This window comes from Corapipo altera, unplaced genomic scaffold (assembly GCF_003945725.1).
Source record: "Corapipo altera isolate COAL_440 unplaced genomic scaffold, ASM394572v1 22b, whole genome shotgun sequence".
Taxonomy (NCBI): domain Eukaryota; kingdom Metazoa; phylum Chordata; class Aves; order Passeriformes; family Pipridae; genus Corapipo; species Corapipo altera.
In genome coordinates, this window is record NW_020884876.1 from 1,012,183 (window position 1) to 1,027,979 (window position 15,797).

General features: G+C 38.1%; 1 protein-coding gene across 3 annotated transcripts; it reads right to left on the reverse strand.

The window, feature by feature from the left end:
* Window positions 1-1,233: 1,233 nt before the first annotated feature.
* COMMD8 (COMM domain containing 8) lies at window positions 1,234-6,360 on the reverse strand. Of its 3 annotated transcripts, none has more exons than XM_027635544.1 (5): window positions 6,269-6,360; window positions 5,528-5,683; window positions 4,409-4,561; window positions 2,462-2,617; window positions 1,234-1,312 (listed from the first exon to the last, which is right to left on the reverse strand). In XM_027635544.1, exons 1-5 carry the CDS (start codon window positions 6,311-6,313, stop codon window positions 1,292-1,294), a joined length of 531 nt encoding a protein of 176 aa, XP_027491345.1. In that variant the 5' UTR covers window positions 6,314-6,360; the 3' UTR covers window positions 1,234-1,291. The 3 variants fall into 3 exon arrangements, with proteins under 3 accessions (XP_027491345.1, XP_027491342.1, XP_027491344.1); XM_027635541.1 differs by lacking the exon at window positions 1,234-1,312 and adding an exon at window positions 1,357-1,595; XM_027635543.1 differs by lacking the exon at window positions 1,234-1,312 and having other exon boundaries at window positions 2,414-2,617.
* Window positions 6,361-15,797: the final 9,437 nt, after the last annotated feature.

Below are 15,797 nucleotides of genomic sequence, written 5' to 3' on the forward strand. Positions count from 1 at the left end.
TGCAAAGTTTTGTTTGTGGTGCAAATTACATACTTAGGAGGTCTGTACACAGTACCTGCAAAACCACAGAGATTTCTTAAACATGCTCATGATGGCTCGTTGGGATTTTTTTGCCCATATGACTGCAGGACCCAGAAGTGAGCTGCTCTGCAGGGTAAACATTGGGAGAATATGAACCCGTGTCCCTGAAACAGGATGAAGGGGAAGCATCTCCTGGGAACAATCTTTACAAGTTAGTGCAGTGTAATGTGCAAACACCAAAGCTATTCCACGCACCGTAGTCAGTTAATTAGAAAGACCTTAGGCCTGAAAGAACATAGGACAATACAGATATGGGCAAAGTGAGCAGATAAGCAAAGCCAAAATTAAAAACTATTTAATCTAATGGGGTCTCTTTAAACTCCTGCACCTTCGGCCTAAGCCTTCCTATGCCTTCAGAAGATTTTCCCGATTCCCCCTTAGTCACAGCCTTAGTCTTTGTGAATGACACATTAAGCGAAATGCCATCAACTAAGATACAAAAACAAAGCTAAAACCCCACACTTTACTCCAAATAAAGATCCAGTGCTTTCTCCACAACTTCTGAGCACTGAACAGGATGCCTAGAGAGGTTCTGATGTCTCCATCCTTGGGAAACAATCAAAAGTCATCTGGACACAATCCTGCACAGCCTGCTCTAGATGACCCTGCTTGAGTAGCAAAGCTGGGCAAGATGACCCTCAGAGTTCACTTCCTATCTCAACTATTCTGTGGTTCTATACTGAGTTTGTTCTTAAGGTGATTTTCCCCAGCATATAGAAAGATTGAGTTTAGTGACTAATAAATCAAGAAAAAAATTACTGCAATTATTCATACACAAAAGCAGGTCTTTATTTACCATATTTACAATATAAATATATTAATGCTACAAATACTCTCATGTTATTATCATGGCACTTCAGATAAGGTAACACAGTACACAATTAAGATGCTTTAGTTTTACTAGGCACCTGCGTGATCACTGTCAAAGTTTAACCAAAACAAATATGGCACACGCCAAAAGTGATTCTCTTCCAAAGGTCTATAAATCTTCAGTACTAAAGCAACTGTACATTGGATTTTCATATTTTTGATCAAACAGATACAAGATTTTACTACTTTTATCAAAGGATTAGTAGTTTATTTGGTCATAAGTCATAACAGCCTTCTCACAGCACCAACAACTTTTCGCTTTGCAGAGAATACATTTTTTTCCCTCCAAATCAACTGGGTGAGCCATCACCAGCAGATACTGTTGATGATCTGAATTCCATCATTTCAGTTGTAGGACAACCTTTAAAAAAAAAGAAAAGGAATGAGATTAAAGTTGGATAAAACCAAAACTTAACCAGTCTATGAAATGCAGTTTTTTGCTTTCTGTTTCAGTGTAATATACTACTGAATAACCATGTCTTCGCTCTGAAAAGCACACCATCCCTTCTCTCAGCTCTCTTTTACAACCTCACACAACTATCACTTCCAATAACTTTCTTTGCCCTTTCCTGCACACAATCCATTCCTCAGCTGCCTGTAGTCACAAAGTAGAATAGCAATGTCCAGGTCCAGTGAGATTCCTTCTGCACAAAGCAGAGATCAGGGACCATTTCTGAAGTGGATTCCTCCTTCTGTGCACATAAAACTAAGTAAGGAGATGATAACATCCCATACCTTGTGGGGATCTAAATCTGTCATGGTAAAATCCTTCTTTGCATAGTGCAGAGCTCATGACAAGCTACTGTGTAGTTTAATAGGAAAGCAAATGCAGAAGAAAGCAAGCTTTGAAAGCTGTTAAGGGCTGTAATTTCATTAGAACACTATTTTCTTCAAATCCTCATTTTTCCTTAGTCTTTCCTATTAAGAAATCTTGAGATTCTCCAGTGTCACAGATCAGTTTAAGTGAAACCTTATTGTTTCACTTGAAATTTTCTTCTTGGGTTACTGTATTGGAATCTTTGTAACTTTCTTCCTGATTTACTATGTCATAGAAATTAAAGGACTCACTGTGAACCAAAAAATTGTCCCATATGCACACCCAGACACTGACAATTTACGAAGTTGAGGGAACACTAGAATCCTTGCTAATCTTTCAGAATAGGAAAGGGGTGATGGTATTAAACTAAAAGTAGAGTTAGACTAGATACTAGGAAGAAATTTTTTACAATGGAGGTGGTGAAACACTGGAACAGATTGCCCAGAGAGGTGGTGGATGCCCCACCCCTGCATCTAGTCGACAATGTCCCTGTTCACTGCAGAGAGGTCAGACAAGACAACCTTTCTAGGTCCCTTCCAACCCAAACTATTCTGTTCACTGCAGGGAGGTCAGACAAGACAACCTTTCTAGGTCCCTTCCAACCCAAACTATTCTACGATTCTGCGAATTTTGCTTAAAATAAACTCAGTACATGAGAAGTCAGGAACAAACAATTATATCAGTAAAAGCTACCTTATTAGCAGCTTCCAGTGCATTTATTAGGTTCTGCAACTCTTCCTTATTCATCTCTATAGAAATTGGCTTAATTTCACCATTTTCTCTCACATCCAAATCAAGATTGAGGAGTGGCATTTGCAGCATGGAGATCTTGTCACTGGAGAGAGCAAGCTATGCAGATTGACAAAACAACAATAAAGTGTAAGGTGGAGCCAGTAAGTTTTTAGTCTTTCATAATAACACATCTGCACTTTAAATTCAATTTGTGCTACCAGAACAAGTATCAGCATAACAAAATGAACTTCTCACAAGTCATCTCAGCAGTTTGGATTTTTCTTCCTCCTCCCTGTTATTGGGACTTTTGTTTGTTTGTTAATACCAACAACATATTCAAATACTAAAAAAACCCTCTTCACAGCAATACACTTCTCAAAAACAATTTGTTAAAATTACTGGGCTGACAATTTTGAAAATACAGGTAAAAAGAAAGGATACATTTCATCATGGCTCTTTAATGAAGTATATGAATTCTGAAATACCAGTACTCAAATTGTTTTGGTTTTCAACAAGAAGGGTCATACAGAATGGGGCAGTTAGGAGAAAGAGGGCACTTTCATGCATTTTTCAACACTCTCTACAGCTGATTAAACACTGTTTGTCAGAGATCCTATTTAACAAACACTGATGAAGAGGACTATATACCAATTGTGCTTTCTTTTTTTTTTCTATTATACCCACTCTAGCACAGATAAGGCTTTTAAAATGTATTAAAAACAAAGATCAGATGATAATACTATAGGTCTATATATAATAGATACTATCTTATAGTATATATATATATACTATATATACTATAAGATAGTATAAGATACTATCTTATCTATTTAGAGAACAGAATGTGATACAGCAGAGAAGACAAAATGTCTTTGGTACAGTTCAAACATGGCAAGCAAAAAAAATCATAATCACATCAAGGGGGGAAAAAAAGTGGTTTTAAGAAAAATAAAAATAGTAGTTCAGACACATACCAGAAATTTGCATTGCAAAATAGAAAGAAACTCAAAAAATCCTTCAGAAGAAAAAATTAAAACAAGTCACAAAAAAACCCCAAGAATTCACATAAGTCTAGTTTGTATTCCTGTCAGCAGTAAATGCAGTTGGCAAGAGATCAACCCCAGTAACAGTTCATCCAAAGCATGTTATGATGCCATATTGGCTCCTGCAAAAACTTGTCTGTTTTGGGCATTACTCTTTGATTTCCAAGGCTGTTCGCTGCCAAAACTATTTAACACTCTTGTTAACATGGAAAAGTATTTAACAGTTCTACAACTCTGTTTAACAGTTCTCATGAACTAACTAAAAATATAAACAGTATAAGTAATTTTTTAAAGTATTTGACAGAGTTTAATTTAAACCAGTTGTCTTCATAACCTCAAAGTACCATCCTGCTTTAGGTAACACCATTATCATTGGTTTACCACAAAAATAGTAAGTCTAAACATAAATTATTTCAAACTAATTATTGTTTATTGCAAAAACTAAAAATTTTTTAAAAGTCAGGAAAAATCATCCTGAATCACTCAGTTAATCTTAAAATTAAGTAAATAATTCTTCTTCCTTTGAGTAAAAATACACTTTATTCAGGCCCCAAAGTCATAAAAGCATACAAAACTTTCAGGTGTTCCTGAATAGCACTTAATGTGTCCCTTTAGGAAAGACAGAGATATTGCAGCTTTAAAAGAAAGGAGGGTAAAACCAAAATAAAACAAATGAAAAAAAAAATTACTTTTGCAGTTTATACAAATTTCTGGCAAGTCTTTGATGTGTTATCACTAATGAGCTTTTCTCATACTTATAGAAATTGTACCATACTCCAGAGGGGGCAGGCCTAGGGGGACTACATCAATAGTTACTTCTGCATTATAGAACATTTTTTTCAAACAACATTAAGGCAACTCTCACCTTTAACTGCCAGTCAAAATCCTGCAGCTGGGCAGAAGAGATTCCATTTACGCTTTCCACTAGGGCATTCCTGATTTCTTCCTTTCTACCCTTCAGACATTTTGTGATTGCTTCTTGGTAGTCTGAATTTAACTCACTTATCTCCTGAGCAGCCTACAAAAATAATAAAAACTGTGATTGCTTAAACCATGAACCACAGAAATAACATGTATCACCTGCAATAGCTGTGCTCTAGATATCCAAGTTGACAGCTATTATACTGGACTGCATAGCCCCATCTTTCTTGGGCTGCCTTTAGTGGCTGCTCTCTGTGTTTGATAGTTAAGAGTCAGTGCTTACCACAGCAAGATATAAAAAAAAAAATAACATTCTTCTCACTTAAATTAAAAGATGACAGAGAATGCAGGCTTTATAGGCCTTCTTAGATGCTACCCTAAAATCAAAACAAAATCACACACACAAATAACTCAGGTTTCACTCTAAAAGTTTCTCAACATCAGAGTGCAGGCCAAATACATTAGCTCAGCTGAAACATGATGTATGGACTTCCTATGGCTACACAGGTGTTTTCGACCTGGCTACTAGCAGGTAGTCAAAATGTGAGGCATACGCAAAAAGTTAGAATTAAGATTTCTAATAATGGAACAAGTTTTTGCAAAGTTTGTACATACTGGAATACCCTGAATTATAGTCCCTGCACCACATGGTCCTCCATTCATTGTCAGATTTAAAAAACCATAGAGACAACATTTTAAACCACTTTAATGTAGTACTAATGAACAAAGAAAGCCAAATGAGTGAAAATGGGTTTTGTTGCTAGAAAACAGTATTATTTACAGGTATATATTTTAAGTTAAACAGATTTAATTTGGTGGTACTCAAAATACGAATTTGAGTGATTAAACCAGTATTTTAACAAATATCCAAAAATCAGCATCAATTTCACTTTTTGTTTTAAAAGTCTTAGCAGTGTATTTCTAAATGCTGCTCATCTTCTGCTTAATCCACTACTATTCAAATGCTACACTATAAAAATATTTTAGGACTAAACAGACTGCAAAACTAATCACTCCAGTATGATCTCTCAAAGTCAAAAGCCAACCAGTGATGAGCCCTTACCTCTTCATCAGATATGTTTTTGCCAACTGCAGTTTTGAAATAGGCCATTGTTTCTTCTAAAACCTCCATCCACTCTGACAAGCTCCAAATGGTGCCATAATCTTGGTATCGAGGATATGCACGGCCACATATGCCATCAACTACTTTATGAAGGAACTGAAACAATGTGATACATAACTTGAGAATATAATTCTATCACAGTTAATCTACCAGCTATAAAACTGATCAAGTAATTCAGTTATCACCCTTCCATCCACTGGGTACTCCCTCAGTGCTTCCTAAATGCAGCATTCTAAAAAGTCTTTCAGAGGTAGTCCCTGAATACGAACTGTCCCCCCGTCTGCCCTGAAGTCAATTCACGAAGTTTAGCCCCCGAAATCACAGCATGATTCAGATTCACCCTGAATGGGGATGTAACTGGCGTGCACAACTACACAGCACCGCTGAGCAGCGGAGCTGCCACGCCAAAGGCACCTCAGTCACCTCTGCATCGGGATGGCCAGGTTGCACAGCACAGCTCCAAGTGCTGATTTCCAAGCCTGTGGGCATCTCTGGTCTCCCAAACCACCGTCCTCCCAAACCACCGTCCTCCACCACCGCGGCCTGGCGGGAGGGGGCGGTCCCGCTCGGCAGCCCCGCGCCGCCGGCGGGCCCGGTCTCGCTTACAGGTGCCGGGGAGCGGCACCTGGGCTTTCCCGTGGCGAACACCGCCCTCCCCGCCCGGGGCCGCGGAGAACCCACCTCGGGGGCCCGTCCCGCCGGGAGCTTCTCCAGCAGCTGCAGCATCTCCAAACCCTCCCCGCCGGCCACGTGACCGTCATGGCGGCGGTACGCATGCGCACGGGCAAACACCCGCCCTCTCTCGTCACCGGTTCGAGTCCCGGTCCCGGCAGTGCCCGGCGCGATGGCAGTGGGAAGGGGTGCTCTGTGTGCGACCCTTCGTCAGACCCCCAGCACCGAGACCCCCCCAGATTTTACGAGCTCTTATATGCAATAACACTTTAACTATATTTGCATTCTGCCTGTTTGCTTTTTGACTCTTAACAGATTAACTTTCCAACTTGTGGCGCGAGAGGAAGGTCAAGGCTTGCGACAGGCACTACATCATCTGTGATACTAAATTAAATTGAGGAAGTTAAGAGAAACACTAACTACAGAAGTTCGTGCTGCTGTAGTGTTTTCCACGAACAGCTCAGTTTTTTATGCTTTGCCAAAGTGGCAGTTCAATGCTAACCAGACCATGGAGGAGGTTTATGGAACAGGTTTTAGCATTAGCAACGACCTTTCCATGCCTTGAATTGATTGGATGTGAATGCAAAGAAGCAAAATTGCCCCGAGCACTTGTACGAGAAAACCTGTAAGAATTCAAATTCCAAGGAAGATAGAAAACTGCACAGAGACTTATACCTGCAGGCAGACCTTATTTTGCTGAAATCACTGGGCTAATTTACAGTGATTATAGCCAAAATTTACATTCTTACAGCCAAACAACTGGGCTGTAAGAATACAAAAGCAGGTACAAGTCTGTACTGGTGGATATAAGGTCTATGAAAAAAACCAGGCTGGTTAAGTCAGTTTGCAGCACCTTCTCCAAGCATGTGGCCTTGTAGGAACAATGTGGTGCATGGGAGTTTTGGAGAAGAAACAGAGGGGGAAGAACTGATTTCAACTCAGTCTCCCTCAGGGTTTGCTACTGCTAGTAGATTAGACTTTTAGGAAAGGTTTCTTGACAATTTATTGAATTTTATTATGGAGAAATTACTCGAAGCTGCTGTTAATTTCAGGAATAGATGAGATTCCAAATAAAAAATTAATTTTCAATAATAATTTCCTTTATTCCCTTGGAATTCGCTTTGTTAGATAACTGTAAACCTATCCAATTTCTTTTGACTGTACTATATTGCACACTACAAAACAGAGCACCAGGGGGAGCATCTGCTCCAAACAAAATAGACCCAGAGACAACAGGAGAAATATGGAGGTGATCCAGACTTGGAAAGAAATAAATTACAGAGAGGAAGGAGAAAGATAGCAAGCATCCCACTCAGTTGAAAGGGCTCAAACAAGTGAAAAATGCAAGAGAGCAGAGAGGTAACGCATGAAAACAAGAACAGATATAAGAGGATAGGAAACTACCATCCCATATGACACTATCCCAATGAACACTTTCAAAGAAGCTAGTTTTTTGCAGGTCTGAAGAATAAAGAGTTTCACTTTTCATGGATATGTAGTTTAAAAATAATATTTTGGGTTCAGCCTACTGGCCTATGAGGAGCAAAGGGGGATGGCGGAAGAAAACCACAGTTGGTTTAGCTAAATCCAGGGTTCAGAGCCCATGTTCAACTACAAAGAAGTAGGGGATACAAAGCTGGCCTCTGGCAGTTTGGAATTTGTTTGGACCTGCATTACTTGGATCTGCCATCAGGTCTTAACCCTTAAAAATACCTGCTTTTCATGCTTTTGTACCACAGCAGCAACAACCCCTCCCACCCCTCTGAAGTTAAGCTCTCAAATAACCACAAAATCAGAGACAGGGAGGGAAACTTGTAGAACAGTGAGTAGACAGACAAGAGACGCCAGGGCAGCAAGGAAAGAATTTTATGAGAGAGAAATGCAGAGTGAACTTTGCATTATTTTATTCACATTGCTGATAACATATAGAGCTTTATTTGCTTTAACAGATAACCCACAAGCTGCAGTAACTAAACCTATTTTAAAACTAATCCTTTTGTAGCCCTTGGTTTTGGAAGAATGGCATTAATTAAAACATTGGGAAATAACTTAATCAGAGGTTCTTAATATTATAGTAGCATAAAGTTGTATTACATTGCTCTAAATATATCCAGTTGGGGAGAGCATCCAAGCACTGCTATAACTGTCCCACAAGGAACTATTAAATAGGTATGTCAATAGAAATAAATAGATATCTGTGTATTTTACCAACACAACAGGGACAGTAAATGTGTTTTTAAATGCAGTGGAAACATGAGGTTGCAGTTCAGATTATGATGAGCTAAATGTAGGAAAAGGGAGGTTCCACTGGTTCCCTTGCCCCTGTTGCCAGCTCTGCTTCCTCTCCCTGACCCTTATGCCAGCACAGGATGAAACTGCAATTTGTTTGAAAACAAACTGTTATTTTTGCACTGGTTTATGTTTTTCATGGGTTAGATTTCAGCCAGGTTGGAACAGAGCACTACTTCTGACAGAAGAAACAGACCTCTGTCTCTTTTTCCTCTTTGGTACTGAGGGGGAAGACAGAACTACTCCTTCTGGCAGCCCATACTTAGATCAGATGAAATTGGTCCTGAAACTACAGCCTGACAAATTAATATTAATCAGGGAACCTCTTTAATTATTAAACTAGGAATCTTGAAAGCTTTTGTAGAAGTTTACATATAAACATGCTCATAGTGATATGCTACAGCTGAAGGAGATTGAAAATAATGTTTCTAATTTTTACACTTTGACCAGCCAGTGAAGTTCATAGTAAATGAAGCTGGATGAACAACGTGACACTGATGCATAGAAGATACTTTATCAGCTATTCGCTCTTCATAATCCATAGTCATGACTCCTCTTGAATGACAAATTGGTTTCTTAAATAATTTTACTTGTAAATTTTAAACACACAAAAGCATGAGATGTTTTGGTTCTCCTCCACCCTCTTCCCACTCTGTAAATATAATGCTCATGTATTTATTCTTTGAGATATGAAGAGTACAGTATGTGATACATAATGGATACAGTCTATGTCCACAGGTTTACACTTGTCTGTCTTCTCTACCTGTTCCCAGTAAGGAGACGTAACAAGAGGAACTTCCTTAAATGTTCTTGATTTCACTTCTTACTCTGATATTTCAAAATTCTCTTGTTGGTTTCTGCAGCAGTTCTGTCCTTCTGACAGATTGCACTGAAGAACTAGCAATACCTCTGAGGGAGATTCTTCTGGTTCACCTTAGAGACACACAATTTATATACCAAACTCTGTATTGCCTTTCACAGACAAAAACACACTGAAGAGATCATTCGAAAGATCTCTCTGCTACATGGTAAGATTTTTAGAGAGGAATTCCTATTGCTGGAGACACTCCAAAAATACTTGAAGTACCAGATAGGGAAAAATCTCATACATATTACTCAAATCAAACAAATTAATATCATAAGTTTGTAAAACATCTGAACTATATACATCTCTGACACCTGCCTGGCTGAGGTAGTGGAAGAGACAGAACCTGGTATCACCCAGTATTCTGCAGGACAGAGGCAGGGAAACAGCTCAGACCAGAAGAGTAACCTTCTGTATAGTCCAAGGAGCCTATAGTTGGCTTGAGCCATATGTCTACTAAAGCAACAGCTCATAACTCAAGACAAACTATAGTCAACAACTGGGACTCTGCTCACAAGTAACACTGGTCACCATCTTTTGTAAACAGCTGGACAGGCACAGACTTATTCTGCCTTTCCTCCCCTGTCCCCGACACACTTCTTTGCATAAACTTCTTTGATGGGAGAGGGAGGAGTCTTCGTCTTCCATCCTACAAGACTATCTATGAATATTCTCCTAACTCTCCTTTCCTACAATTCAGGCCCATTATTTCTTACACTGTGCTCAGGGAACATGCAGAGAGTTTATTTTTATCTGCTCTATTGCTATCATCTTATAAGGAAAAATCTATTGTCACCATTTCTATTCCTCTATGTCCCTTTCTTCATGCTTAAGAATTTTAAGTAAACTGAATACCAGGTATGTGTCAGGACTGGAATTTTACTCACAATGTGTAGGTCTAATGATTGTAGTGTCTGGAATGCAAAATGACAACGACAACAACAGAAAATTAGTAATGCCATTTAGGGCAGATGCAGTAAAACCATAAGCCAAATATTCCCTCCCTTCTCTAAGCCTAAACTTGAGATTTCAGTATTAATAATGAATGGTAAGAGTGTGTTGGTGCTTTTCAATAATCTCTGGAGATCATAAAACAGAAAAGAAAATGCCCTGTAGGTAAATTAGCTCTACTAGTAAACAACAATTAGTAGATGCTGGAATATGCTGCATAGCAAGTTGTACCAACACATCGTAATAGCAGCAGAGAGAATGTATTCCTAAAGTAAAAAACGCCCTACTAGGTGCATCTCCCCTCATCTACACAAGGAGTTCATGGACTGTATTTATTATATAACTCTGAGTTGAGAGCTACTATGGTAGCTACTATAGATTTAATTTTTATTGCAGCAGTTTCATTGCAGTTGCAATGAAAGTTGGTGAAAGTTACGCTGGTAATATTCTGGTTTTGCTGAGAGAGGTTGTTTCAACTAAGGCATATAAAGAGAAGGTAATTTTGACAGACTAAGAAAAAGCAGTTTGTTTATACAGCTACATCCACAGTAAGAGTGCTTTTGCCAGTACAGCCCAGCGGTGCTTTTTTGACTCAATCCCTTCCAGGGTAAAAGGAGCCAACTTGCTCCCAAGTCAAATGGCCTTTCTCAGTCTTGTCAGTCTGTGTCCAGTTTGGCAGCACATTGTGCTGGCCAGATTGTCTGGACTTCTTTGGTATCTCTAAATAATATATTAAGGGGCAGCTTTTCCCATCTCTACTTCCTACTTCTGCTTTTGACTTTTGCATAAGAGAAATAATTAATAGACTTCACCAAAACAAATCAAAACAAATAATTTGAAAGTAACATCATCTCACAAAGCTAAGTATTCAAGTATTAATGTGAAAAGTGGATTTTGGGAAGCAGTTGTAAGAGTCCTGGACAACTTCCTTATAGTTACCAACTTTTCAAACCTTGGTAACTGTCACTGCAGTTGTATAATTGCCTTGAACCCATGTCCTCCATGACTCCTGGGGCAAATTCTGCTTTGAATCATATTACTGTAATTTCTCTTCTTTTTTTTTTTCCCCCCAGCATGAGAGTGTCTCAAATTAGCAAAGATACAAAAAGAAGAGAGGCACTTTTTTACATTGGCAAACAATTTTCTTGTGGCTAAGTCACTATGACGCTGGTGACAATAGTATTTTGATTAGTATTTTGCTCACACCAGGTTTGCAATGGTTTCATGTTAAAGCATCAGTAGAAGTATTTTTTATTTTCAATGAAGTAGCTGACATTTGCTGTTATTTAGAGTTACTCTGGAGCAAAGTCTGGAGGAGAGCTCTCTAGAAAATTTCTTTGGATTGTGAAGACGCAGTGTACTTGTTCTTTCAGAAGATACAGTAAAGAATGTAGGAAATTTTCATTTCATAGTTTTGAGAATATTTTTTGAGAAATACTGAGTGACTTGAAATAGAAAATATATAATTATGTTTACTTTCCTAGTTTTCCTCATATAGTTCTTCTACCTATACGAGGAAAATAAGAAGAAACTATAAATTGTTCACTTGAGGACATGACATGTTTTTTCCATATGTTATTTAAAATGCATTATATGACATAAAATCCTAGCAAAGAGCAGTTGTTTTAATATTGTCACATATAGTGCTAGTTAAAAGAAAACCCTAGGCTTTCTTCTAAGTTTGAACTTGACATACAATACCTTTAAAAGTATAAATCTCTCTTATATTTACCAGGGGTATGGCTTTTCATTAATTAATCTTGGATCTGTGATGTACTGGGCTAATCAAGTGGATCAGAAACACAGATGTGGTAACATTTCTTCCAAGTTAACTAAAGTCATACTTGTGCTTTGGCTTGGTCTTGGTCTATCTTGGTTTACAGTTTATATCAGTTTACACTGGCTCTAGAAGGTGAGATGATCAGACATAATGTCTGCTGGGACAAAGTTTCACCTTCAAAATTGTTTAAATATATATGAGCCATTAAAAATGAGCTTTTATCAGTGTGGTGTCTTGTGTACACTTTCAATCTGATTCAAGGTTTCCTAAAATTATATTAACCATCTTATGGTAAACCAGCCTTGAATTCTCCATTTTGGAAAATACCTGAGAGAATCAAAAGTCTAAATGAGATCTTCATATCTATCTGCTGTATTATTTTTATTTGTTCAAGAAATGGATACAGTAATTGTGACATAAGTAACTATGTTAGAATATTGACAAAATTTGATTGGCAGCCAGCTGTATTTGAATTAGAAAAGCTGTAAACAAAAGTTAATGGGAAAAAAAAACACAACCAAAAAACATGAAAAATATTATAGCCCAGTTAATAACTTTCTACAGGCAAGAGAGAGAAAAAAGGCAATATTTACTAAATAGTTCATTTGATATCACTGACTCAGGTCATTTCATTAGCTGACAGAGTGGTTTGATAAAAAGATGTACAATTAAGGTTATTTTGTGGACCAAATAAAATCAACATGTCAACTTGCTTACATGTACAATGAAAAGGAAGGCATATAAGTACATAAGCGCATATCAAAAGTGTTTTGACATGCAATGAATCTGTAACAGTGTAAACAAGCTAATGACAAGTTTACAGCTGTAGATAAGGCTGAAGATTAGTCATGGGAAATTGCCACATCAAAATAAACAGAAAAAGAAAGGATAAAGCAATTGACCCAAGTGCATCAAAGCTCCTGTGTGTGCAATTCCACTTAGCTAGAACTACTTTCCAACCATGCACACTTTCCCATCAGTCCAGAAGTAGCAGATTTAGATGGTGTTCCCTTTCTTTAGGGTTACTTTTGTGTCTTCTCATGTTAGTTCATGAATAGTGACCCAGGATTGTTAGAAGCTGGAGTTTCACTATAGATTACCAATTCAGCTTCCCTAGTGAATAAAGTACAAATGACAAGATAAGAAGTAAATTCCTGCTGCACTAGGAGCTGCAGTAAGACCACAGTGTCTCATTTAAGATGATTTTCTGCTTGTCCTGGTAATTCAGAGTCTCTTAGAAGTGAAAGACTTTCAGATTTCTTGTTGAATTCTAGTTGATAATTACTTTCTGCAGAACAGAATGAAAATCTCTAGAACAAAAAATCTCATCATCTTAGTGACTTTCAGGATGGAAGTTCCTAACATACATTACGGCTAAACCACAGTGAGTGGTAATCAGGCAGTCCTACGCCAAAAACAACTGCTACTGACTGCTAATAACTGCCCTCCAGAACTGGGATATAACACAAGTTTCCTGATTCCTGGCATTCTGCAGTGGCCTAAACACAATGGTATAAACCACAGGCAAAGCATGGGGATTGCACAAGTGAATATTTCAGTCAGTGACTCCCTTAAAACTTTTCTACACAAGCTGTGTCATCAATTTATCCAACCATAACTAAGCTCTGAATGGATTTGTTATACACCTTTGGCTGGACACTTTTATTCAAAATTTAGTTAGCCTTCATTCAGTTTGATATAATTCATTCTTATCTGGTTTACTTTAGCAAAACAAAGATGGATTGATAAACACCAGGAACAAAAAGAATTATTTAATGGAAACAGTGGTCACTACTAATACAATAGCTAATGGGTATAAGTTTGAGTTTAGAAGCTGGAAGATAATTCTTAACCCTTATAGCAACCATACTCTGGAACAGTTTTCTAGTACAGTAATGTGAGCAAAATACTTAACTACTTTTAAGGTAAAGCTCAGTCGGTCTATGAACCAGATTACATGGTATGTTTGCAATAACAAGCATTTAATGACCCTGAAGGTGCCTTTCAGGAAAGTTCCCACAATAATATTTACATACCTAGTCTACCTCTCTCAAGATTTGCAAAATGTACATAATATACACAGAATATATCTCCCACTGTAAAAACATTAAAACAAATGTTAGATCTTTCAAACTCAGTATGTAGTTTCAGAATCACTAACAAACACTTTCTACCTTGTTTCACCTTTTTATTTGTAACGTGGAAGTAGTAATACCTTCTTGTCTCACAGGAAGCAACTAAGGAAAATTCATGACTATTTATAAAATGCTCACTCCAGTGATAAACCCAATCTCCTCACGATGAAATCACTAAACTAATGCAGATTTAGACAGTGTATGGTAAATAAAGGTCTTTGCTACACACAGCCTAAACAAATAAACAGCTGTTTCCTTCATTGTGTATCTGTCCTCCTGTCAGGATTTCCTGACAGGGGTCCTGCTAGGAAATATATCTGAGAACCTTGGAGTATCCTGTAGTAAGAAATTACCTTAGTGATGTGCACAACAGACAGCTTTAATGTGCACTGGCAACATTGGTTAGGACTCTAAACACATAATTTAGCCACTGATCTGGTAAACAATAATTCAGTGTAATTTAAAATTCAAGAGTTTTCTGGCAAAATCTCTGGTGCAGTTAAATTATTTGGGTTTACCGCGGAGTAAAGGAGGAAAAACATGAAAAACAAATTACTGGATAATAATCAATTCCCTTTCTGGCTATAAATTATTATTAATATGCTACCACATCTTCAATATTTAAACTGGAGTGTATATCATAGTATGTCACTATTACACTGTAAATACACACCGAATCTCTCAGGTACATCCACTGACCTGATACAAATGCACCTTGGACTTACTTAGCTGATCCAGGAGCATCCATCCTGCAGTAATGATAACCATCTATGTCTACAAACTCAAATCCCCAATGGCACTGCTATTTATGTGGATTTGGCACTGGAATCATCACTGGGTATGATTCTCCAGAGGAGAATTATACCCAGGTTCCTAGCATTTCATTAACTTGTGGTGCTCTGGGAAACATTTGATAGCATGCTATGACAAATTTCCATCTTCCTTTCCGACCTTCATGGGAAAGTTTTCAGTCTGCCAACCTGTTAGGTTGACAGCTGCTGTGACATAAGTTCCTCTCTTTCATGTGTCCCAAACAGTGCCAATATGAGCACAGCAGGATGAGTTGTTCATACTTGTACTTGCAGAGTTATCACAGCCATGAACAGACAGGGGAGTTGAAGTACACAAAGAGCTCTCAAACTGCTCTGGAGTCATCAACAGCTCTCGTAATGCCCATAGTTTCCCCTTGGCATGTGGATGTTCAGGAGGTGATATAAAAGATACCTGCAGACCTCTCTGGAAAAAAAAAAGGGATATATCTGTGTGGATGACAGTGTTACTACCTCACATAGAAAAGCTGTCAGTGAGATTTCTCAATGAAGCATTACCTCTGGTGACTGTGTTCTTTGTAGTTACTCTTCCATAGGATACTTGGGAGAAGATAGTTTTAACTACATTTCAGACATTCTGGATGGTTGCTTTGCATGCTTGGGATCAAGACCATTCATACTACTGGACAGCTGTACGAAAGGAAAAAAGTGAAAATATTTATATGTAATGGCCAAGTCAGGAGACAGC